The sequence below is a fragment of the Podarcis melisellensis genome (assembly GCF_964234715.1).
Source record: "Podarcis melisellensis genome assembly, chromosome: 14".
Classification (NCBI taxonomy): Eukaryota; Metazoa; Chordata; class Lepidosauria; order Squamata; family Lacertidae; genus Podarcis; species Podarcis melisellensis.
Genome location: NC_138546.1, coordinates 37,187,551 through 37,211,636, shown reverse-complemented (window position 1 = coordinate 37,211,636; position 24,086 = coordinate 37,187,551). Strand labels below are relative to the sequence as shown.

Below are 24,086 nucleotides of genomic sequence, written 5' to 3'. Positions count from 1 at the left end.
ATGTTAGTAATAATTCATGAATAGCAACAGCAAATAAACATTGAGCAAGCGTCTCAGGTTCAAAGTTTTGTCATGCTAAATTAAATCACTCTGAAGGTAATCAGATTATTTTTTTCGTGATGACAATTATCCCAGTTTTCAAATTAAAAATTTTCTGGAAAAGCCATACCGCTGGATTCAGCCCACTTACATGTGTAAATATCCACTTGATGTTATGGTTATCAAGTAAATAACGTACTTGTGTGAACTAGCCATATGAAAAGAGGACCTGGAAAGAACAGGACTGAAGAGAGAAAAATGTTCTGGCTCTTTCACCTCCATCAGAGAATGAGATGACAATAGTTAAGAGCGTGTCTCCAGACTAGAGGCTCATGTGTCCATTTCAGGTGGCAAAAGGAAAAAGTATATCTACAGTATCATAAGATCTGAAAAGCTCCACTCCTAGCCTAGTGACAGTCTTAAACATACTTCAAGAAACAAAATAGAAAGCTTTGGTTTTTAATTTGATTTCCCCCCAATTCTAGAGCATTCAATTTACATAGGAAGAAGAAGAAGAAAAGAATCCGGCTCTAGGTCTCAGTTTGATCTGTGAGAATACCAAGAATACCATATGGGAGTGATACAAAACAAACATTCCCAGCGGTTCAGAGTTTTTCCTCTCCTTTTTTGGATGATTTATTATGTTCTTTTCACACCATTCAGTTCTTGATCTCGATCTCTGAATTGGTGGTTTGGGGATACAGTTTGTGGGATTACATGACACTTCAATCATAAAATGCTTTTCCTAAAATAATGAGTACAAGGCAACACACAGGTAAGAAACAATCAGTGATAATGAAAACGATGCGAAGCATTCACTGGAGCAGTAGCTCAAAGTATTGGCACCAACCTTACAACTTGAATTACAGGCCTATCAAAACTGAAATCATACTCTGAAATGCAATCTTATCATAAATTTAGTAATATACATATGCCCAGGCATACGTGTGTATTAAGGTGAAATAGATTCAAATAATCTGGAAAAAGCTTCCCAACCCAGTCCCAAATCTAATTGAAGTTACTCATTGTTATGACTATTATCTTATGCACTTTTACTTGGAAATAAGCCCCACTGAGCATAATGAGACTTGTTACTGAATACAAACATCCCTAGAATTCTACTGGACCTCCCACTGATACCACAAAACAAGTTAACAACAAGGGCTGGTAGCCATTAACGCCATCTGCTCAATGCAGCAGTAAGAGTACCTGATGTAATAAAGAGGACTTAGATGAATATCACCACCCCAATGTCTACCCCAACCCTGCTTTGCCACCCTCTGCGTTCCAGGAGCACAGAGCCAGGAACCACATGGTGCCATCGTTTCATAAAAATTGGCGGCACCTAGTATTCCAGATCTGTTCTTGTGAGGGCAGTGCCATCTGCCTGTAAATTTGATTCTTTTATTGTGAGCCACTTTGAGGACCATTACAGCTGAAAAGCAGTATACAGGCAACTCCCCATTTGCATGCGTTTGGGATGCGCACGGCCACTGATGCACATGCTGTTTTCGACACCGGAAGGCTGACAGGGCGGGCTTTCCTGTGTCCCGCCGGTGTGCGCAGTATCTCAGAATGCAAAATCCCGCGCAAATGGGGAGCTGCCTATACAAATATGGTAAAATAAATATATTGAAGCCCTATGTTTTCCAATGGGACATAGTTTGAGCTGGATTGGTTTTATATATTGGCTTACAATACATGATGCCAACAGTCCCAGACTATCCTTTGTTGAGGTGTGCAGCAAAAAATATGTCCACATGTGGCTAAACATCTTAATACTAAATTCTACTAATGTGGTTTTGCAGGGCCTGGTAATACATGCTGAAATGTCTTGAAAATCCAAAGTGGAAGTTCTTATTTTCCTAGCAAGCCTCCATAATTTAAACACACACACATATGGAGGTAGCTCAAACAGCATCCAACTAATCTGTCCTGGTATGGGACAACTGCATTGCTGGGGATTGGACTAAATGATTCTCAGGGTCCTTTCCAATTCTATGATTCTATTATAATAAACATGTTGAACTAGTGCAAAATGTGTTTTGTGATGCTACTTGGTGCAGCAGCAAACTGTAATTTTTAGCATCTGCCTTATACAGAACCAGACTGTTGACCTGGCTAGCCAAATCATTTTGTCTGAAGCTGGTAGGGGTTCTCCAAGGTCTGGGGAAGAGCTATATCTCAGTCCTGCACTGTAAGATCCTTCAAAAAGAAACACCAAGAATTCAACTTGGAACCTTCACATTCTGCTTGTTAGCTGCAACCCCTTTGAACATATTTTAAGGAAGCGAGCCGGGACAATTTTGTTTGCTGTACGTAAGAACAGTACACAGTCCTATTCAGGTAATCGTATTAAAATGCATCATCAAAATATTGCCAGAAAATCACCCATCTTGTTAAAATGAACAGTTGTCTTGTAATACAGTTGAAGAAAAGAGATTCCACAGAAATATTGACACAAATTTTACTTATATTAACTTGTAAAAATTAGTTCTCAGATCACTCTAAAAAAAATCTTATAATCAGTAGGCTTATTTAGAATGGTTAGAGCTAATGTAATACTCTGACCACTGCATGATAATTTTCGGAACACTTTTGTGCAAACTATTAGAATTAGGAGTTAGGATACAACTGCTACTTCTTTTGGAAGATGATTACCATTTGCATGAGCAATCTTACTGACGTCTGGTGAAACTCTGCGGAAGAATTTGTGACCATGAGAATCAGTGTTGACAAAGACATATCCTGGCGGGGATGGATAGGTTGCTGGGCAGACCTCTTGTTTCTTTGGCGTATATTCTGTACGGTACAAGGTTTCATCTGTAAAAGGTGCTGAACTAGATAGGGCCATCTTTGAAGGTTTGCAACTCTGAGTCAGGACTATGTTGTGTGGTCTATAGTGAGCTCTGAAGGTTGTCATGCCATCAAACTTCCCAGAGGCCTTTGGAATATCCTGGGACTTCTTGACAATTTCTGGCCGATGGGTATCCCAAGCTTGAAAGGCATCTCTCATTGTTGTATTCCCTTGAAAGGGGGCGTTATTTCTCCTGCTCCTTTCTACTGGTCTCATGAGGACAGCTGGATTGATGTCGTGTGGAATATAAGCAAGGTGGCTCGTGGTGGTCAACTCCATGTTGCCTGTGGGTGGAACATACTCTTTTGCTTTGTGAACTTCAGGCAAGGAAATGGCCCACGGTTGAAAACGATCGCGGAATTCTGTGGTTCCATCAAAAAGAGCCTTCACCTCCACTTTAGAGGGTTCAGGCTTGAAGCTTTTTGGAAGTTCGCCAACAAGCCCTCTAAAATCACAGCGGTGTGTTGTGGTGTCTACAAAGGGTTGGCTATTGGGCTTGTATTCTTCTTTTGACGCCTTCAGTTGTGGCTCCAGCTGATGAGGAACGTAATCGCTGCGATGACTTGTAACACTGGTAAAAGGCTGATCTGAAAGCTTGGTCACAACAGTGGGTTTAAAGCTTTTTCGGAGGGAGATTTCCCTCGGGAAAAAGGAATCTTGAAACGTGGTGCTGTTCCCAAACTTTTCAGTGGGAAGTTGGTAGGCATTCTCCACTTTGCTGGTCTCCCTTCTTTGAACTTCCCAGGCCCTATAGTCAGCTTTAAGACAAAAACAGCATTAAGCTAATTTTTGATAGCCTTGGCCTCAGCATAGATTGGTTGCAGTCTGTTTGAGTGGTGTGTCACCCTGCCAACATACTTAGGGCACCTATAGGCATGTATTTGATTGCCTTCAACCACTCTGGGCCAGAAATTGCTAAGTAAAGGAATACCCATGCTACCTGTTTTAGTTTTAAATAATGGTATGGCTTCCCTCAATAAATTATAAGGATTATAAGCTGGTGAAGATGCTGAGAATTCTGTATTAAGATATCTCTACTGCAGGTGTGAGGGACTGAATCTGGTTAGGGAGCCAGTGCCTTAATTCTCCATCCTTTGTGGGCCAACTTTGAAAAGGTGAACAGGGTCCTTTGAAGCCAGTTTGTAGGTGTGGTTTGGATTGGACAAAGTGGGGCTCGCTGGCTGTAATAGCAGCAATCAGCTTGGCTGCAGTTCTCAATGGGGAACTCCTTAGTGCAGCTAATCCCAGTGGGGCTGGATTAGAGTCTAGTGTCACCAAGATACATGGATAGGCACAACAGCATCTCCCAAAGCAAAAGGAATGGTTTAAGGCTAGCCAATCCTAAGCAATGGATAGTTAGTGCCACTGAACTCAATGGGTAAACTAGTTTAGGACTCTCTTTTTGCCTTAGCCAAAGCAGGATATTAAGCTTTTGCCTCCAAAGCCCATGGATGATGCCGACAGTGTGCATTTTATTAGACTTAACAAGAAACAGACTCCCTCATTTCACCTGAACAGCATCACAGCAGCCAAGTCCACCATCACCTCTCCACAGCATGGCCATATGGCATGCCGCCACTCTGCCCGTCGCTTCGCTTTGTGAAAAGTGCTGTGTATTATTACCTCGGTAAGTAGGTATGGTATTCACTTTGCCTTCTCTCTTGTATTTCCTCTCTACGGGCTTTACTATTATCACGGGGTTTATTTTGTGAGCGTTATAATCTCTTCTGTAAGTGGTTCCCATGTCCATCTCTCCAGTTACTGGTTTGTACTCCGCTGGAACACGAACAGGCCGATTTGAAACATCGTATGGAAGGTAGTCAGACCTGAAAGTGGGGGGAAGCATAAAGCACTGGATTTAAATAGCCAACATCTATGAATATAACTAAAAATACTGAGCTTACAGTATTAAAAAAAAACCACCAAACTATTTGAAAGCTATTGTGGCTGTTGGTGCCCATTTAGGGCTACAACATTTGGAGCAATTAAAATGGCGGTCATGATTAATGCTGCTGAATTATTTTAAATAAAAAAAATTATATTATTTCCATTTCAGGGACCTATGAAAACTAGATATTGTCAGCTGTGATTTCTTAAAACAAGCAACAGCCCTAATAATGCTATTGGTCAAATTTTTCACCACTCGGTTTTTCATCAAAATGCTTCCCCTGAGCAAAATCTGACTAATCCCTCCCTCTGTCTTCTCCCCGTGATGCCTTGGTAGCCCCAAAGTCTATCCAGCACTGAAAAATATTTACTTGAAAGTTGTGATGCCTTCCATTTTCCCTCCGTGCGTGTGATACTCATGCTTGGGCTTGAGGCTCTGGGCAGGAGGGATATTGCCATAGAGAGGATATTTGTCCACGTATTCCGTTATGCGGGTCGACTCCCCTACACGGTCATAAATCCTGGTGGGATTATGAGGGCAACGATGGCGCCTGGGATTTAATAACAACAGCAAAGATAAATGAAGGAAATAATGGTCAACCAATTCAAGCTGTCGGAGTTGAGACTACTCCCTGAAGCTCTTTTAAGCAAGAAGTGCCCTGCTGTTCTGCACACATTGCCTGTCTCACATTTACTGCAGAATAGCCATGCGACTTTTTACAGGGTATCCTCACAATACTGTCATCCAGTCACTGTCACACTGAATTTTTCCTTGCAGTTCTTCCTCTTCTTAACTCTCAGACCTAACAAAGCCCAACTCCCCCCCCCCCCGAAGAATGGAAGAGTGTTTTTAAAAGGGCTAAAAGGGCAGCATTTTAATGTGGGCAATGGGCTGTGACGTATCAGAAAAGTGCACGCTAATGATAACCTTTGCAACTGTTGCCATTTCATGACCCTGTTTATTTTAATCCTTTAATGCCAAAATGCTTTCCCAGCTAGATATTCATGAAAAAGAGAGATGGTGCTGCAACACCAGTCTGTTAGGGTGTTCCGCTCCCACCCCCAATAAATCATTAAAGGATACCTTTCTGGTCACTGCCATTAACCACATTACTAAGACAAGCTTTCCCCTCGTCATTACAAAAATGCATTATTAGGGTGTTATAGCGCTATAAAAATACTGCAGAGAAAGCATTCAAACACTGCTTAAAAGATCAATTAAAAATAATAAACAAGTTCATAAAAAGGTGCCCAGCACCATAATCAGAGCGCATGTGTGCCAAGCCTCAAAAGGCCCCGCCCACAGGTGTGGATGAGATGTAGTGGGGTGTGCATGTAAAGAAGTGCGATCATATAGTGCAAAAAGTCACACTTGTAGCTTACAACAGAAGCATAATGAGGGAATAGGACTCAAGAGCCCCTTGTCTGGAAGCAACCAATGTAAAGATAGAGAGTATTTGGTTGGTCTAACTTTGAGCAGCTCTCCAAGATATCAGGCAGAGGCCCTTTCCAGCCCTGAGATTTTTATTTCTTTTTAATGGATTTGAACCTAGAATATTTGGTGTGCTGCATATGCCCTGCCCTGAGCTATGGCCCCACTAAAGTGGGATGTTGTCTAAGTGACGTCACTCTTAGCTCCACTTTGAGACCATGCTCCTGCTGCAAACCCTGCAAACTCTCCATCCCACCAACCTTCTCTCTCCTTCTTTACTTTTTCTACTGGTATTCCTGGTGGTTTACGACTGTGGGTGCTAATGGGGGACAGCACTTGTGGATCTCCTGGAAGTATATTTAATGTGTCCCACTCTACCAACGTCTCTTTTAGCATCATATTCTTGGATGCGATCCTCATAGGTGTGTGTAGGGGAAAGCAAATAAAATACAGGGGTTTCTTTGTCATTGGTGCCAAACAGCATCTCGTGTATAAGAAAATAGAAATGTTAACTGAAAGCGAATTGTAACTAAACTGAAGTTTGTAAAAAAGAAAAGTTTTTACAAGAATAACAAGCACAACCAAAGGCCCAGAAGAGCAAGGCATGTGCCAATTACTGGATAAAAATAGCTTCCAGTCTCTCAGTGGAGCAAACCTGGTTTAGCTGACTGTGGACTTTATTGAGGTTTATTTGACATTCCTGTGTTCCTCAATGAAGGTTTGGCTGCTTCCACCAAAGCGGGTGGCATCGTTGATATTTGCTGCTGGTGACATCTCTTCAAGCAGGACCAGAATGTAACACTTTGTGTTACCAACATGATCCGGCCCTAGCAGACTCCCAAGAATTATCTTCCCATGCCCTACTGTTTGTCCCTGAGGCTCACTCGAGAGCAACTGAACTGCAGCCATTCCCATCTTTACTACTGCTACTTATTTCTGTTAGGTGATTTGTGGACAGGCTTTGTGTTCTGTTGTTGAGCTCAGAGCTGAGCTACGGACCACGGGCAGTTCTGTGGTCATCTTCCCCAACACACCTATACTGAACACATTGGAGGATGGCTGCTGCTTACCGGCCTTGCTCCTTGCATGTTCGGAGGAAGATGAGAATGGGGCCTCTACACATGGACAGCTGTTTTCCCAGGGCAGCCAGGTTTCCTGATCCCCGTATATGGCGCCTACACAGTAGGGCACTTTCAAGCATCCTCCCCTTGACTCAGTCCTGCCCTAAATCCTAATGACTGGGCTTGCTTTTTCCTCTTCTTCCTCCCTGTCCCCTTTCCTTTTGTGTCATGTCTCTAAGAGTGTGGACCTGAAAGCAGGGACTGTCTTATCATTTATATTTATAGACTGCACTGGGAGCCTTTTTCAGCTGAAAGTAGGATGGCCAACAGCAACAATATAGATGTACACATGTAGAGTCCCGTTCTCACATCTTCCTCCAAAATTTGGAGGTCCAGAATTTGACTCTAAAAAACGCCAATGACCTACCTTGCCTTCAGGTGGTATATTTTAAGGTAGTCTTATAGACTGTTGTGAAAACATACTAACAGATACAAAAAGAGAGAGAGAGGCTGCTGGTGGGTTTTTCTCAGGCCCCAAGATTTCTCCAAAACATTTCCCACCAGCCAAATAAAGATTTATTATAAAAAGCCACAATGCCCACAAGGACTTGAGTTCCATGACAGTTTCTCTGATAACAAAATATATTCCTCACTAAAGCTTTTACTTGCCACCTTAAATGCTGCTATGTTTATGAAAATAATGCATCTATTAGGATGGTAGTATTTTGGACGGGTTTCTGCTTCTCCAATGACCTCAGTTCCCTAATACTGACAGGCAGAAAAACTCCTAGGAGGATTTAGCACAATTTATGGCTACCCAAACCTCTCCCATGGAAATTCAACAGAGCTTCTAAAAAGAGAAATGACAGGAATAAGATTAACCTGTCAGCAACTATTTACTCTTCTGTAGGGGGGAATATAAATGACTCATCAGAGCAGGTCGAGTCCTTGGTATTTCTTCTCTTGAAAAACTGCTGGATAGATTACAAACGGTATTCCTTTCCATTAAACCTTGAAATATTAGCACTATTATCAGGAGTACTGTACAGTTTGACGTGAAAGTTGACATCCCTTTCAATCAGTTCCTTGGCCAGCAGCTAGAACCAACTAGAGCGGGGTGGGGGGTGGGGACAAGGATCAATCAAGTCTTCCCCTGAGCTATTTCCTGGTCTCTTGGTGGGAGGTTGGAGCTACTTTACTTGCTAATCACCTTTTTTTACCCCACATATCCCACCAAGGAACTCAGGGCAGTGTACAAGGTCCCCCCACCCTTTATCCTAGCAAAGCGTGAGCTTGAGGCCAAGTGGGGATTTAAATGTGGGTCTCCTCGGTCTCAATACTACTTGTACCATTAGGGTAGCCACCTGTGTTGTATCGCTTCTGGTCCTGCCTGCCATGATGAAGGCAGCCCACTTTTTCCTAGGCTGAAGGGGAAATGGTGAGGATCTGCGACATGTTTTACTAGTGAGAGAGAATGGTTTCTAGCACACTGTTGAGTGTTCTGAGACATCGAAGCAAGGGATGGAGAGATAAGATCTCAGAGAATCTTCGAGATTCAGTTCCGCCCCAAGCCACGATGGGAGAAAACAACAGCTGGTAAGAGACATCATCATACATGGACAGAAGGAATCTCCATCGACATAACAGTTTTCACATGCAGGGCAGAATAAAGTTAATAGTTTGAGATCCTCACTCAAAGCTTTATAAATTTATATATCATAACATCACGAATGGAATTCATTATGTAGCAGTTGACTAAGGGATTATTATTATAACTGAAATGTAACCGACATGAATTAAGTTCATGGAACGCAGTGATATAATATTGGAAATGAACCCAAACCACCATGCGGGGAGCCACTTTAACTTAAGTGTATTAATTGGAAGTTGATTGGCATAATGATAATTGTATAATTTGGGAATTAATTGTTATTCATATAATTTGGCTAATATTGGGGGTATATTGAAAAACATTTTTTTTAAAAAAATGCATGTGCTAATTTATATGCATAGAAACTATTTGCAACTTCAAGCCCCCTCCTGCTCTCCCTTCTGAGGGCTCTTGATCTTTGGGCCAGGCAGCTCTTTGAATGGATGAGAGCCAGAGGACTGTCCCCTGTAAAGCAGGCCACCCTGGTTTATTTATTTGTTTATTTGTAATATTTCTTACTCTTCCCCCTAAGGGACCCAGGGCAGGTTATGACATTAGAGTAAAGGTGAAGGTAAAAGTATCCCTGACCATTAGGCCCAGTCGCAGATGACTGGGGTTGCACGCTCATCTCACTCTATAGGCCAAGGGAGCCAGCGTTTGTCCACAGATAGCTTCCAGGTCATGTTGCCAGCATGACTAAGCCGCTTCTGGCGAACCAGAAAGTGCACAGAAACACTGTTTACCTTCCTGTCAGAGCGGTACCTATTTATCTACTTGCACTCTGATGTGCTTTCAAACTGCTAGGTTGGCAGGAGCTGGGACTGAGCAATGGGAGCTCACCCCGTCGGGGGATTCAAACCGCTGACCTTCTGATCAGCAAGTCTTAGGCTCTGTGGTTTAGACCACAGCGCTACCCGCGTCCCGACATTAGAGTATGCAACGGCAAAACCAGATAAAAACCAGGTTCTGGGCTTTATTTATAAGGCTGTCTCTCTGCCGCTAGGCAGTGGGAAAGAGGGCGGCTTCTGAAGCCTGTGATTAATAGCTTTGAGAAGGCAGGACAAAGCCAGTTATTTAGACCATTTCTCTTTGCCTTCATAGAGCAGTCACTTCGCAACCCTGACGCAAACATCGGATGAAGCCCAGAGGCTCCTGGCCCAATAGGCCAAGTGGCCTTTCAGATACAGGAATGCATTTTGTGGCCTTTGGATCTTGACAGCTCACCTGTCCCCATGTTTTGCCTACAATCACGTTCAAGGAGACATTTTCAAAAGTTTACTATGTACCTATGAGTTGAAATATTCAGCAATCAAAATGGTCTCACCTCCTTTTCTCCTCGCTTCTCCTTCTGCAGTTGTCATGGTTTGCTTTATTGTTACAGAGCCGATGGATTGTGACATCAGAAGGAAGTCAAGCAGGCATCATCTCTCTACTTCCACTCCTGTCCTCTTTCTTTCTTTCTCTCTCTCTCTCCTCCTCCTCTTGCTGTCTTTCTCCTTCACTTTTACACTCTCTGGCAAACCTTCTTCTGCAAGCAGTTTGTTTTTTAAGTCTAAATCTCACTTTAAGACTGAACTTCTAAAATCCCATTTCCCACCAACTGTCTTAACGTTTTGGAGCCATTTGAAAGTGATAACGTAACTCCCCATGCTTCATCTTAATGCAATCATCATCTGTAAATTAGGACACCAGTATAAAAGGATAAGACTTCCCACAAAAAAACACATCTTACTGCCATGTGTGAATAGTATTTAAGGTGTGTAAAATAAAATTACTCTTTTTTTGCAAGGCTTTTTTTGAAACAAGGCTGAAACCATTGATTTGGTTGCTTGTGATGCATGAAAATCTCACTGAAGTGACAAGGTAAACAGCATTTGTACTGTGAAACAAAACTGATTTTTCAAGCTGTTGTTTGGGGTACAAGTGAACTAGTAACAATTTCCTGCAGATTAGTATTAGATTAACTTTTGGGAGCTAACTTGCAAGGTTGTGTTAATGAATTATATTAAGTAAGGATAGACCAGGTGTGGGGAATTTCTGGCCCTTCAGATGTTGCTGAGCTACATGAACCCCAGGAAGCATAGGATGATTAATTCAGCAATGTTTGGAGGGACAGAGGTTCCCATATAGCTGTGATAGATCCTCCATTCTTTACACGGGGGAATTATTTATATAGACTCTTGACACTGTGTTTTATGTTCCTCTTAAAGTGTGACTTGGGTAGTTCACTTGAGCCACCTTCCTGCTAATGTTCCCTAACTGAGGTACGGTATATGTTTGGGTTGCAGAGTAGTACTATTGAAAGGCTGGTGGGTAGTTGGTCCCGAGAGCAAAGCCTTGGACTAGCTGGTCTTTTGTTCCATCACACTCTCTGAATATCTCTGCTGAATTTATTATAATCTCTTTTAAAGCATTCATGTGAGACACTGTGACCTTTCTGCCACAATGCTGATGGTTACTACTGCTACTACTAGTAGCAATTCTTACATACGCCACCAACATAGGTCAAAGGATTTAATTTGCCTTGCTCCTCCAGTCCCAAAGGTCCTCCTCAGACATTTATCCAATAATCAGCGCCTAAACACACCAGCAAGCCCTCATTGTGAATGGCTCAAACTCCTACCCCAAAGTCTAGGCCAATTTAGAAAATCATCTAGCTTTCCTAAAACGCTGCTCAGATCATCTAGCTGCAAAAGTGTATGTGGAATGGGTTTTTTTTCTCCCTGAAAAAGAAATCAACACGTCTTCTTGACATGATAACTTCCTATGAGTAAGTTATTTTGTTTGTTTGTTTTTGCATGTCCTGACTTCTGTCTAGTACAGTGGTACCTCGGGTTACATACGCTTCAGGTTACAGACGCTTCAGGTTACAGACTCTGCTCACCCAGAAATGGAACCTCGGGTTAAGAACTTTGCTTCAGGATGAGAACAGAAATCGTGCTCTGGCGGCGTGGCAGCAGCGGGAGGCCCCATTAGCTAAAGTGGTGCTTCAGGTTAAGAACAGTTTCAGGTTAAGAACGTACCTCCAGAATGAATTAAGTACTTAACCCGAGTACCACTGTACATGCAAAGGCTCTTACTTATAAGAAAGATAGCTTTAGTCAGGCAAGTAATGGTACAGGCTTGACATGCTCAGAAATCACGATTCAGGATTTAGGAGCAGGACAAGATCGTGACACAGATGTCCCTACAATTCCCCCCACCCCTTCCACCAGCTTTTTAAAATGATGCATGCTCACTCATGCTGTATGGGAACATCAAGATTGCAAGCATGCCCTCCATCGGGTGCACGGATCTGCTCCCATCTGCGAAGGTGGTGACTGATTCTAGGTGACAAGGCTGAACCGTCCTGTTCAGCCTCCATTGAGGCTGTCCGCAAGAAGGACAGAGGCGAGGGCCGGCATCCCTGCTCCGGCCTCCAAAATGACTGAGGCCAAGGCGTAAAGGGAAAATCCATGATAATTAATGGGATTGCCAAATACCAAAAGAAAACAGCAAATGCTGGGGCTGAGAGCTGGGACAGGGGAAACCCCTAGGAGCATCTATCTAGAATCTGTTGGGTATCAGACACCTTTGCTGGTCCAGCAAGCAATTCTTATGCTCCTAAGGAGACCCCACTTATAGACATCTCTCTGCAGGGGCATTATCTTTTTTCCTGATCAGTGGGAAAGGGGCAAAATGTAGAGCAATGTGACTGTGATAGGCGTATGACTAATAGAAGCTAGCAAATACTAAAAGGAGACAAGCGAAGGAGTTATATATTCTGTGTTCCCATTTAATGAACAAACATGGCTCTTGGATATTGACTGTGAGTGAGTCTAGCTATTGCTTGGATAGTTCAGTGTTTCTGAAGGCAAAAAAGCATGTCTAATTGACATTTGTATTGTAAAGGCACTCTAGTTCTTGGCTGTGCATATAAGGAAGAGATATTCTTTTAAGCACTAGTTCTGCAACTCATAAGGGATTTTTTTTTAAAAAAACACACATACAAAATAAATTAAGTGTTTACATCTTATTATGGAAACATCCTATCCTCAGCTGTAATTGATACCTGGTTCAGGTTCAGAATGTATCATTTCAAACCAGGCAGCACATATTTATATTCCTAAGAGAGCTGTAAGGGATCCAACACTTATTTTGCACAAATGCAGTTACAGGAACATTTTTGTGGTTTTAAAAAACAACCTGCCTCTGAAATTTCCTTCTGCAAACTTTGGCCATGCCTTGCACCCTGCAAACAAACTGGCTGCCTTTACTGCTCACAAAAAGCTTTAAAAAAAGAAAGAGTTGTGTAATTATACCATAGATTACATTTTAATATCTGGTCATGTACTGTACTAGAATAACAGACTGTCATGATTGTCTGCATGATTAACGGAGTACCGTGTCCCTTAATTTGTGAAAACTGAAAAGGCATACATCACAAACTTGTATACTATGTTTTATTTGATGCTCCATGCCATATCTTTCCTACAAAAAATTATGGGAATTGAAGTTGGGAAAGTGTATTGAGTCTTTATTACGGATTCGTAGACTCAACACAAAACTTTAATTCCAAATGTTCTCAGGAAAAAGGGAAGGATGTTAAGCTAGTTCAACAGTACAATTCTATACAGGTTTACTTAGAAATAAGCCCCACTGAGTTCAATGAGGCTTGCTTCCAAGCCAATGTGCATGGGTTTGTAGCCTAAGTCTATAATGTGGATATGCTTAGGCAATAAAATGATAGGAGCACAAGGTATATATGTGCCACACATATGTATGCTTTTGGTTTGTGGTGAACTGCTGAACTAAATCACCATTATACAAAGAAAGCATCAACAGACGGTGAAGAAGTAATTTGCAACGGAGAAAAGAAAATCTAGATGCCTTACACCTTCATCAGTTTCCAAGTAAATGCTAGTGTTTATCATATGAAAGAATACAGTCCTCTTAGCGCTGACACATTATCCTGTGAATGTCAATGTCCCCAACTGTGCTAAATAATTATAATGTTTGGGGATTAGGGCAGAAGTAGAGTCTCTGTGTAGAAGCAAAAGAACAAGCCACCTATATATTTTCCTGTTGTTTCTTTTCCTCTTGGTAACCCTAATGTGTGTATGGCTTAACTCCCCAGGTAACAAGATCCAAGCGACAAGTCCTCCCATTGAAACCTGAAGTGCTGTTGCAAAAGCAAAGCAAATTCAGTTCGCTGCCTACATCAATATCTGCTTGAGAGTTTATTGACCACAAAATTGTTGGCAATGTACATTTTGTAAACCATTTGTTTGTAGGCTTGTTTCACAGGGCCTTTGTTCTGTGGTGTTTCATTGCAGAACTTGGAAACAGCTTTGTTTGGCTTGAAGCTCCTTTGCCTCCTCCAGTGTCATGTCATCCAAAGTTTAGATTGGCCAGGATCCAAAGGGCTGCTTAGGCTCGCACTTCGAAACTGTAAAAGCTTCCCTCCCTCTCTTTGAGCAGCTGGTGCCCAAACTGCTTTCAAAAGTGTTCATCTGTTTCAAAAACAGCTAGCCATGTGGCTTGAAGGCTAGTGTCAAGAGAGAAACACAAGCCCTTTGGGCTCAAGAAGAAAGTTTCAAGAGACCTGTCTCCTGCTGCCTCCTAGCTAAGTCCTAAGCCACTATCCACTGGAAGGATCAACTTACCTCAAAATGAAAACACAAATATTGTTCATAAAACTGTGTAGATTGTACCTGAGGTGGCTCAAGAGGGGGCTTAAAAATATTTTTTTTCTTGGAGCCAGTTGAAGTGGTATAGATGCCAGTACAACAGAGAAGTTTGTAACCACTTGAGGAATTCATAGCATATGTTCCATTTAAGCGCAGGATTCAATCACTTCCCCAGTAACAGCCACATTTCTGAGGTTGTTCGCAATATACTACACATCTTTGTTATTCCAGAAATGGCCCTAATCCAGATATGCCTCTTGGCTGAGAAATGTATAAATGGAGTTTTGAGTTCCATGGAACACTAGTGGGCTAAGATATACGTACTTTGTGTGTGTAAAATGCAAGGCATGCTTCATTCATACGCACCAGAAGGCTCACATTTGGAACATGTAAGAGTACAACTGAATAGCTAGATGTGATATTAAATTGCAAATTTGCATTTAAAATTTAAGAATAATAATAATAATTTTATTATTTGTACCCCGCCCATCTGATTGGGTTGCACCACTCTGGGTTGCTTCCAGCATATTTACTTTTAAAAAATGCAAATAGAATTGGCGTCCATGAGGGATTTTCTCGCAATGCAAAGAGCACTTTCAGAGAAAGGAATTTTATCAGAAACACAGAAGGGGAGGAAAGGGCAAATTCCCCCCACCCACATGCCTATAATAACCAGCCCCCAACACAGCATGTGCTATTTGTATTTGTATGCACCTGTTAAAGGCAGAAATACATTTAATGTCATGTCTAGGTTAGCTCATCAAAGCTGGCTGCTGTTATTTCTAGACCTACCTCCTGAGCAAAAGGAAGCAAGCTTAGAGTGAGTGATGACTCAGAAAGAGATGCAACAGGCAGCCTCCTCTAAGGGTGAGTAATTTTGCTCCATCTGCTCAGAAGTGTCTATGTCAACCAATTACACTAGATGCAAGAGATCTACCATTCCAGCAGTGGGAGGAGCCCTGGCCAAAATGGTAGAAAAAACACAGATGCCTTTTCCAGGGATTATTACTGTTGTATACTCATCAAAGCCACATGGCACACATGCTGTTTTCTCATAGCGTTCAAGCATGTCCTGACACATCATTTGGAATTTGCTGAACCATATGGAACAGGTACTGCCAGATCCTTGAGAGGGACAGTAAATCACCCCATCTGCTATCATTCTGCGTTGCCAGTGCCAGTTGTACCCTGGCCGAGGACATGGTTCCCTGATGTATTTTGAGACCTCTCATCAGGTGCTCACACTTCATGTGCTTGTGGTGGGAAACACCCATGTGCCAGTGAAAAATATGATTGCTACCTAAGGCCATACATACGTTATGAGTCCCAGTTTCCTCAGATACATACACAAGAGCGTTGGTGCTTAAAGATGTGCGAGTTTATGTAGGTTGTGCCCACACGCTGAGTAAAGTTTGGCGTGAAGAAACAGAAGTGTTTCTAATAGCTATCTCCCCCCCCCAAAAAAAATCACTTTCTTTATTGCAAAAATCCAACCTTTCAACAAAGTTTGTTTGTTTTGCAAGAGCTCCAAATCAGCATTAATAGTGCATGCCCAAATTGCTGGTGTGTGATTGAAACCCACCTGAAAACTGTGATAACCTGGACACAGCCTGGGTGACTTTGGGCTACTTACGCTCTCTCAACCTTACTTACGCCCATTTTCTCCTCATGTGAGTCTTACAAGGTAGGGTAACTCCCCTCCCACCCACATCAAAACCACTCAGAGCAACGGGAAGAAGGACCAGTGGCGTAGCGTGGGGGGTGCAGGGGGGGCCCGGCCACACCGGGCGCAACATCTGGGGGTTAGGGTTAGGGGGCGCAAATCCACGGGTTAGGGGGCGCAAATCCATGGGTTAGGGGGCGCAAATTACTTGCCTTGCCCTGGGTGCTGACAACCAACGCTACGCCACTGGGAAGGACAGGACATATAAGAAGTTCATTGTTAGGATCATTATTGGGAACACAGAAGACTGGCTTGTACTGACTCTGACTAACAGCCCAACTAATTCAGTGTTGTATATACATTGATTGACAGCAGACCTGGATTATAGACAGGTGCCTTTCCCAGCCCTGCCTAGAGAGGCAGGGGCTGGATCTGGGACTCTGCCTGCCTGCAAAGCTTGACAAATACTTATTACATCATTATCGCCCCAGGAGCTCATTATTCTCTGTGTCCCCAGTCGCGGTCCACTTTTTACACTCACAACAACCCTGTGAGGTAGGTCACACGGAGATATAGCGACAGGCCCAAGGTCTCCCAGGGAAGTTCAGGGCTGTGGTTGGGGATGTGTCAGTGTATGTGTGTGTGTGGATTAATTTGACCCCCATTTCTCCCCTTAGCCCAGGGGCACGCTAAGTGCAAACAGACGCGCCTCGCTCGGTTTTCCGCGCACACCCGTGTAGGGCACGCGTCACGTGTGAAGGGACCTTAGCCTTCACCGCGAGGGAGCCCAGTCGCAAGAGTGGAGGGTCTGTGACCCTTTTATGGGGGGGTTTAACTCCGTGGGTATGACGTCATGCTGCCCCGCCACCCCTCGGGCCCCCCCATCTGGAAACTGCCTTACCCGCAGGTGCAAATCTGGCACAGGCACTGAGGCGCCTTCATCCTCCCGTTCTCGGCGGCTCCTTCGCTCTTCTACCTCTTCCTCCTCTTCCTCCTCTGCCGGGTAACTAGGGAAGCGCCCCGTCGCCTAGCAACCCCGCTCGGCGTTCGTGCGCATGCGCCCGCCCGCCCGCGCTTTGGGCGGAGCCTAGGCTCGGTCCTCCCTCCTTCCTTCTCCGCGCCTCTTCCCGCCTTTGCTCCGCCCCCTCAGTCCGCAGCGCCTGCGCACGCGCAGAAAGGAAGAGGCGGACTTCCGGTTGCAACCGGCTCACGCTCCCTTCTTGTCAGTGGCCGGCGGCAGCTCCGTGAGGTGAGTCCCCCCAGTTCCTAAAAGAGGGATAGGGAAGGCAGAGCGAGTCATACCCCGGTGGCAATGCGGGGGGGGGGGAGATAGGTGGGCTTTCGAGATCCTTAATCCAAATTTCCATCTTCAGGAAGTATCCTTGATACCTTCCAAAAGTAAATAATAATAATAATAATAATAATTTTATTTATACCCTGCCCTCCCCAGCCAGGACCGGGCTCAGGGCGGCTAAATGAGGGGGGACGGGAAGAAGGCAGAGAAGCAGAATTGCCACTGGGAAAGGGAAGCCAGTAACTGGGAAAGGTCCAGTGGCCAAACTCACAGGACCAGCCCACTATCCCTCCAGCTAGCCTTCCTCCAGTGCCGGATTTGCGTATAAGCTAAACAAGCTATAGCTTAGGGCCCCCAAGCCCCCCCAAAAAATTAAAGGGGAAAAAACCCATGGATGTTTTTTCCAAAATATAAGATAAAAAAACAAATAAAACCTACATACAGCAACAGTGTTTTGTCTTGTGTAGGCTCCTGTAATATAAGTAATGGCCCCCGCCTGCTAGCCTGCTCCCTAAAATATCACATACAGTGATACCTCAGGTTATATACGCTTCAGGTTACATTCGCTTCAGGTTACAGACTCCGCTAACCCAGAAATAGTACTTCAGGTTAAGAACTCTGCTTCAGGATGAGAACAGAAATTGTGCTCTGGCGGCGCTGCAGCAGCAGGAGGCCCCATCAGCTAAAGTGGTGCTTCAGGTTAAGAACAGTTTCAGGTTAAGAACGGACCTCCGGAGCAAATTAAGTACTTAACCCGAGGTACCACAGTATAAAAGGCCCCATTGCCTTCAGTAGCTTAAGGCCTCATCAAACCTAAATCTGGCCCTGCCTACCTTGCAGGGTTGTTGTGGTGAGAAGCAAAGGAGGGTCATTGGGTAGGTGAAAGGGCAATGTGCGCCTCCCTGGAGCTCCTGGGAGAGCTGGGTGGTTGGTGGATGGAATCGGAGGAAAGTTGTTGCCATATTCATGTTGATTCACGCTTACAAATGTCAGGTTGGTCTGCTTTCAACAACAGCTTTATGCTGTGGTTGTTTCTGTAATTATTACCTTCACTGTCCTTCATTTGCATCTGACTTTGCTGCTTAGGACTTAGTTGCTGTTGTAATCTCATAGAGCCACTAAGGTGTGAGGTCCAAAGAGCAGCTCCTGAGCATAGCCAGTGCTTTTAAACTGTTAATTACACTGCAAGTAAAATATGAAAATTAGCAGCCATGACCTGGCTCAGGATGAAGCTTTCTGTTTGATGTGGCTGGGTGGGGGAGGTGGAGGAAGACTATGGATGTGCATTATCATTACTCCTGGACACTGTTACAAACTGTAGCTTGCTGAGTTTTCAGCGCTGTGATTTCTTCAGGGCCTTGAATGAGGCAGTAACATAAGCTTTTGACAACAATGCAGGGCACTAGTTCCCCATGTACTTGACAGACTGGAGTGTGTTTGGCTCATTAGGGAATACTTATCCTGGATGCACTGTAGCTGTTAACTTTGAGTTCTGGTACATGCTGATCTCCTATTAGAACCATAGTTTCTGCATGTGTGTCCTCCTTCGATGGTGGTTTATTGGGGACAGGGGAAGGGTAGAGAAGAGAAGAGCCAAAATTCCACCCAGTACTAATCTCTTTCTTCATATTGTCTGGCCGTCTGAATTTAGTCCAATTTAAAGCTTTCATATAACCTTGTAGCTTTCTGACAACTTTGATCTTTCCAATATGAATTTCTTTGCCTTGCAGCAAAACATCCAACCATGGTTCTTGCAAGTCTGAATAAGACTATTGGACTTCAGAAAAAGACTGACTTCATTAGGAATATTTGTATACTGGCCCATGTGGACCATGGTAAGAGACACCTACGTTATGAACCGCATATCACACAAATCCCTTGGCAAATACACCAGAGGTCTTAAACAGGCTTTGTGTTATGGAATAACTGCTTGTTGCTCTGTAATGCAGTTGTGTATTAAATAACTCATCTCTGACAATTGGCTACATGGGTGTGTAAGAAAAGCCCTAATAGATTGGTTAAAGGGAGGAGACATGTGGCCATGGGAGGATGGATTTAATGTTTAATCTTAAATATAAGGGCTTGTTTTTCATTTTTGTTTGGTGTACTACTTTTCATTATCCTTTCCTCCCCCAGGCAAGACAACTTTAGCTGACTGCCTTATTTCTAGCAACGGAATAATCTCTAGCAGATTGGCAGGCAAGGTACAACTTAAGCATTTCCAGTATATTATCCAGAATTTTTTCTCTATCCACATTTTCTCACACTTAAGAAAAGTCTCTGAAAAATGTGAACACAGATTATTCTGTTTATTTTTTTACAATTCATATAGTTGAGATACTTGGATAGCCGAGAAGATGAACAGATTCGAGGAATTACAATGAAATCAAGCGCAATTTCATTACATTTTGGAAAAGGTAATATAATTAGCACATTATGCATGTGCATTTAAACTGTTAAGTATTGTGTTGTTGAAATATAGTGCTTAAATTGTAAAGATTTGGATGGACTCTAAAATACTGATTATTTTTTATTAAGCTACCTTCTGTAAGGCTCAGTTGAGGTGCAATGTTAAACCATGGTTTAGTGTTATGAGTTTGAGGAGACCTGAGCCTCAGGTTTGTGTGTTTTTCCCCTTGGCTGTGGAAGAGAAGAAAACGTAATGTTTCTATTTTTGCTGTTTGGAGCAAACTTCACTTTCCTATTACATCCTAATGCAGGAAACTAAGCATTATTCAAACCATGATGATGATGGTTATTGAATGTACTCCAGTTGGAACAGAGCATTGTTCCTATATTCAAATGTGATTGGGAGCTGAGGTTTGTTCCAAATCACAAATGGAAGCCTTAATTTTCCTCCCCAGTTCCTGAAGAAGGGGAGAGAGAATAGTGCTTTAGCTGAGGTTCACACCTGCTCATCTTAGTACTAAACCATGGTTTCATGTTACATCGGAACTGATCCTAAATGTTTTAAGTGGGCAAACACACTTTTAAAATGCTTGCTTTTAAAGCACTTCTTCCTTTGGTTCTAGATGGTCAGGAGTATCTGATCAACCTAATCGACTCCCCTGGCCATGTGGACTTCTCTTCAGAAGTGTCCACAGCTGTCAGACTCTGTGATGGCTGCATCATTGTGGTAGATGCTGTGGAAGGAGTCTGTCCGCAGGTAAGGAGGAAAACCTACTTCAGATAGAGGGGGAAATAAATTAATTCGGACATACAGTCTTACCTCAGGTTGAATGTGCTTCGGGATGAGCGTGTTCGAGTTGTGCTCTGTGGCAACCTGGAAGTAACGGAGCACGTTACTTCCGGGTTTCGCCGCTTGCGCATGTGCAGATGCTCTAAATGACGTCACACGCATGCGCAGAAGCGGTGAAAAGCGACGCGTGCGCAGATGTGCCATTGCTAGTTATGTTTGCTTCTAGATGCGAACGAGGCTCCGGAACGGATCCTGTTCGCATCTAGAGGTACCACTGTACCACCGTTCGACTAGTACATGGAATCAACAGCTAATATTTAGAATGCATTGGTAATTTAAAATGCAGTGTTGTGTGCAAGATGGAGTTCAGAATATGTGGCAAAGGAGAGGGAGGTGAACCCAAGAATATATTTTTGTTGGCCATGTAATACTCATTGAAATTGACATACGGATGTCTGTATCAGGGTATCTTCCAAGAGGAAAATGGTCAGACTCTTTACTTCAGTCAGGATTTGCAAAATGAACCAAACTTGGTTTAATTTTAACCACTGTTGGCGATCTTTGTGCATAATGCTGAAGCAGTATGGGGGAGGAAGCCAGGAGTTTACATGAAGAATGCAGGCTGGGAAGAAAGGTTCATACAACCCAGATTCCTAACCAAGGGTCAGTTACCAGGTCAGAGTTATACAGTAGCTCATATTTTCCTCAGCTGTTTTATGGCACGGTGTCAATATACTTGTTTTCCTTTGCACTAGACTCATGCAGTTTTGCGGCAGGCTTGGCTAGAAAATATTCGTCCAGTTCTGGTGATTAATAAAATAGACCGTCTCATAATGGAGCTCAAGTTTACCCCTCAGGAAGCATATTCTCACCTTAAGAATATCTTGGAACAGGTATGAGAGTTCTAAATAGCTTGGTTATTTGTCATCAGCAATAGTTGTAGAATGAAAAGGACAGCAAGTAAACTAGGTATTGTGTGCACCTATTTGGACTATTCAGCCTTCCCCAAACTTCAAATGGACTACAACTGTCAACAGCACCAGCCAAAGAATCTAGAGGGCACCAGGATGGGGGAAGGCTGGATTACTGCAATATGCTCTGAAGGACAGTATTTTCAAAAACTTCAGAAGTTCAAGAATGCAGCTGCATAGTTATTAAATGGTGTCTGTCACAGACAACATATTCCACCAAGTCTGAAGCAGCTCCACTGGCTTATTGTTAGCATTCTGGTCAAATTAATCAGCCGAAATAGTCTGGAACGAGAATACCTTAGGCGTTACGTAAGTAGCTTTTAACTAGTGTCCTTAGAGCTAGCTACATCTGGTTCCTTAAGGGCCATATCTCAGTTTGCTTTCTCTCTCTAGATTGGACCCATGGTGTGAGGATTAGAATTTTACTCCTTGTACCACTTTCCACTGAAATTCACTCCTTTGCTAAAGAAAGAGACAACGCTCTTCCTTGTTGGTTAAAAATACCTTAACTGTAATGTGCAGCTTGGCTGCTATGGATTATCTTTTCCTATCTGATATTTCCCATGTGCCCTGGGCCATCAGGTGAGGCTGTGCTCTTGAGTTCCCTGCTAAAACACCCAAGTATGAGGAATATGATCTTCTGAAGGAATATATAGCTCTGGGACTGCTCAGAGCACCAGCTTATTCATGATTTTAGCAAAATGGCAAAAACAGCTCAGGTTCCAGAGAACATCTGGGATGATTGCCTGAAATAATAATAATAGTAATATAATTTATATTTATTTATACCCCACCCATGAGTTTCTTTGTTTGTTTTAATTTTGATAGTGTAACTGCTGTCTGAAATGGGGTTTTTTTTTTAGTAATTATTGTATTTCTGGTATTTTGGTGGCCATAAACATTTGTTTTAGGAATTCTGCTTGTAAGCTGCCTTTAAATCCTTTTTCGGGGCAGGAAGGTTGGATATTATGAAAATAAACTGGAATGTCTCTCTAGGTGAATGCAATCACTGCAACACTCTTCACTTCGAAAGTTCTTGAAGAAAGGGCGGAGAAAGACATGGAAACTCAGTTGACTTCTGATTCTTCACATGGTGACCAAGTTTATGACTGGAGTGCAGGCTTGGAATTTTCTGATGATTCCAATCTTTACTTTTCACCCGATCAGGGGAACGTGGTATTTGCTAGTGCAATTGACGGCTGGGGATTTGGGTGAGTTTATAGATGCTTATTAGTAATTTGATCATATATTTTCATTAGGGTGGATGAAGTTTTCAGTTTTGTCTTTGTATACATCTTACTGCAGCGCAGACTAAATTTGGAAAAAAAAAGTTTTCAGAGCTTAATCATTTAATAGACAGTAGTAAAAATAAATAAATCCACAGGTGAGTGGATGGTTCCATCTAGAGAGTGTTGCTGCACTGAAGATTCCCAGTCTGCTTCTGTTGCAAGAACTATTTCAGTGTGGTCTTTATAACAGATCAGAATTCATAAGAGGAAGCATTCCTTCAGATGCCTTCTGTCTAGACTGCTTTAAGAGTTCTTAAAAGTTAAAACCTGCATTTTGAGTTGTGGCCAGAAGCATACTGGTGAACGCTTATGTGTATTTCAGTGGAGCTGCTTGCTTCTACCTTGGGTGCTTAAAATTGCAAATAGGTGTAACCTTAGACCAAAAAACCCAAAAAAAAACCCCTACCAGAAAATCATCTGCTATTCACCTTTGAAATGCTTGTTCAGCCTCCTAATAGTCAATTCCTTGCTGATGCGGGAACACATAAATGGGCTTAGGACCCATCTGTCCAAGGCATTTTAATGTTGTTAAATCTGATTATTATTTTATTATTATTTCATTTCTATAGCACTTTTTATTTTTAAGAAAAATCTCAGAGCAGTTTACAGCAGATTAAACCTCAATAAAACAATGCAGAATCAAACATTTCTGAAGAAAGTCAAATATAAAGTACACAGTCAAAGCAACACAATTAACAGGAAACTAAAATGCCATCTCAAAGATTTCAAAATAAAACACTGATCAGTGTTAAAAAAATTTTGCTGATCGTGTTTTTGTCAAAAAGCACTGAGTGGGGGGCCTCTCTGAGGTATGTTTTGAAGCATTCCCAAATATGTCACATTTGAGAAAATATTGGGACTCGAGAAACCTAGGAACGAAAATTTGGGCCTTCCGTCCTGCTCAAACCAGTGCAAAACTGATTATTTCCATGACAAAATGCAAACTTCCTACTTGGCTATATTTTTCAGGGAAGTAAGCACAGGCAATTTGACAGATTTTATTGTCGTTCCCACCATGATACATCTCTGGTTGACAGGGGTCTAATTTTGCACTCTGCGCAGGCTCTGTGAGGC

At 42.8% G+C, this 24,086-nt stretch overlaps 2 protein-coding genes across 6 annotated transcripts in view; one reads left to right on the top strand and one right to left on the bottom strand.

Annotated features, from left to right (window-relative positions):
* Positions 1-643: 643 nt before the first annotated feature.
* Positions 644-17,270, bottom strand: SAXO2 (stabilizer of axonemal microtubules 2). Of its 4 annotated transcripts, none has more exons than XM_081888649.1 (5): positions 17,161-17,270; positions 5,155-5,334; positions 4,520-4,722; positions 2,701-3,654; positions 644-784 (listed from the first exon to the last, which is right to left on the bottom strand). In XM_081888649.1, the coding sequence occupies exons 1-5, from the start codon at positions 17,199-17,201 to the stop codon at positions 765-767; spliced, it is 1,398 nt and encodes a 465-aa protein (XP_081744775.1). In that variant the 5' UTR covers positions 17,202-17,270; the 3' UTR covers positions 644-764. The 4 variants fall into 4 exon arrangements, with proteins under 4 accessions (XP_081744775.1, XP_081744777.1, XP_081744774.1 ...); XM_081888651.1 differs by adding an exon at positions 10,252-10,455 and having other exon boundaries at positions 644-3,654; positions 17,161-17,256; XM_081888648.1 differs by having other exon boundaries at positions 644-3,654.
* EFL1 (elongation factor like GTPase 1) overlaps positions 15,360-24,086 on the top strand; it is a 65,267-nt gene continuing 56,540 nt past the window's right edge. Inside the window, exons 1-7 of one of the 2 annotated variants that reach the window (XM_081888423.1) lie at positions 15,360-15,463; positions 19,284-19,388; positions 19,690-19,757; positions 19,886-19,970; positions 20,586-20,719; positions 21,508-21,645; positions 22,720-22,934. In XM_081888423.1, coding sequence (XP_081744549.1) covers positions 15,424-15,463; positions 19,284-19,388; positions 19,690-19,757; positions 19,886-19,970; positions 20,586-20,719; positions 21,508-21,645; positions 22,720-22,934 — 785 coding nt within the window. In that variant the 5' untranslated portion in view covers positions 15,360-15,423. Of the gene's footprint in view, positions 15,464-17,384; positions 17,509-19,283; positions 19,389-19,689; positions 19,758-19,885; positions 19,971-20,585; positions 20,720-21,507; positions 21,646-22,719; positions 22,935-24,086 lie in introns of those variants that run through there. The other variant, XM_081888424.1, reaches the window with a different exon arrangement.

What these genes read in the sequence shown, in the direction of transcription:
- SAXO2 (XM_081888648.1), bottom strand. Translation starts at nt 17,201, where the DNA reads ATGAAGGCGCCTCAGTGCCTGTGCCAGATTTGCACCTGCGG. An exon ending in TGCCAGATTTGCACCTGCGG is followed by an intron (nt 5,335 to 17,160) that starts GTAAGGCAGTTT and finishes ATTAAATCCCAG; the next exon opens with GCGCCATCGTTGCCCTCATA. An exon ending in TACCATACCTACTTACCGAG is followed by an intron (nt 3,655 to 4,519) that starts GTAATAATACAC and finishes TTTGTCTTAAAG; the next exon opens with CTGACTATAGGGCCTGGGAA.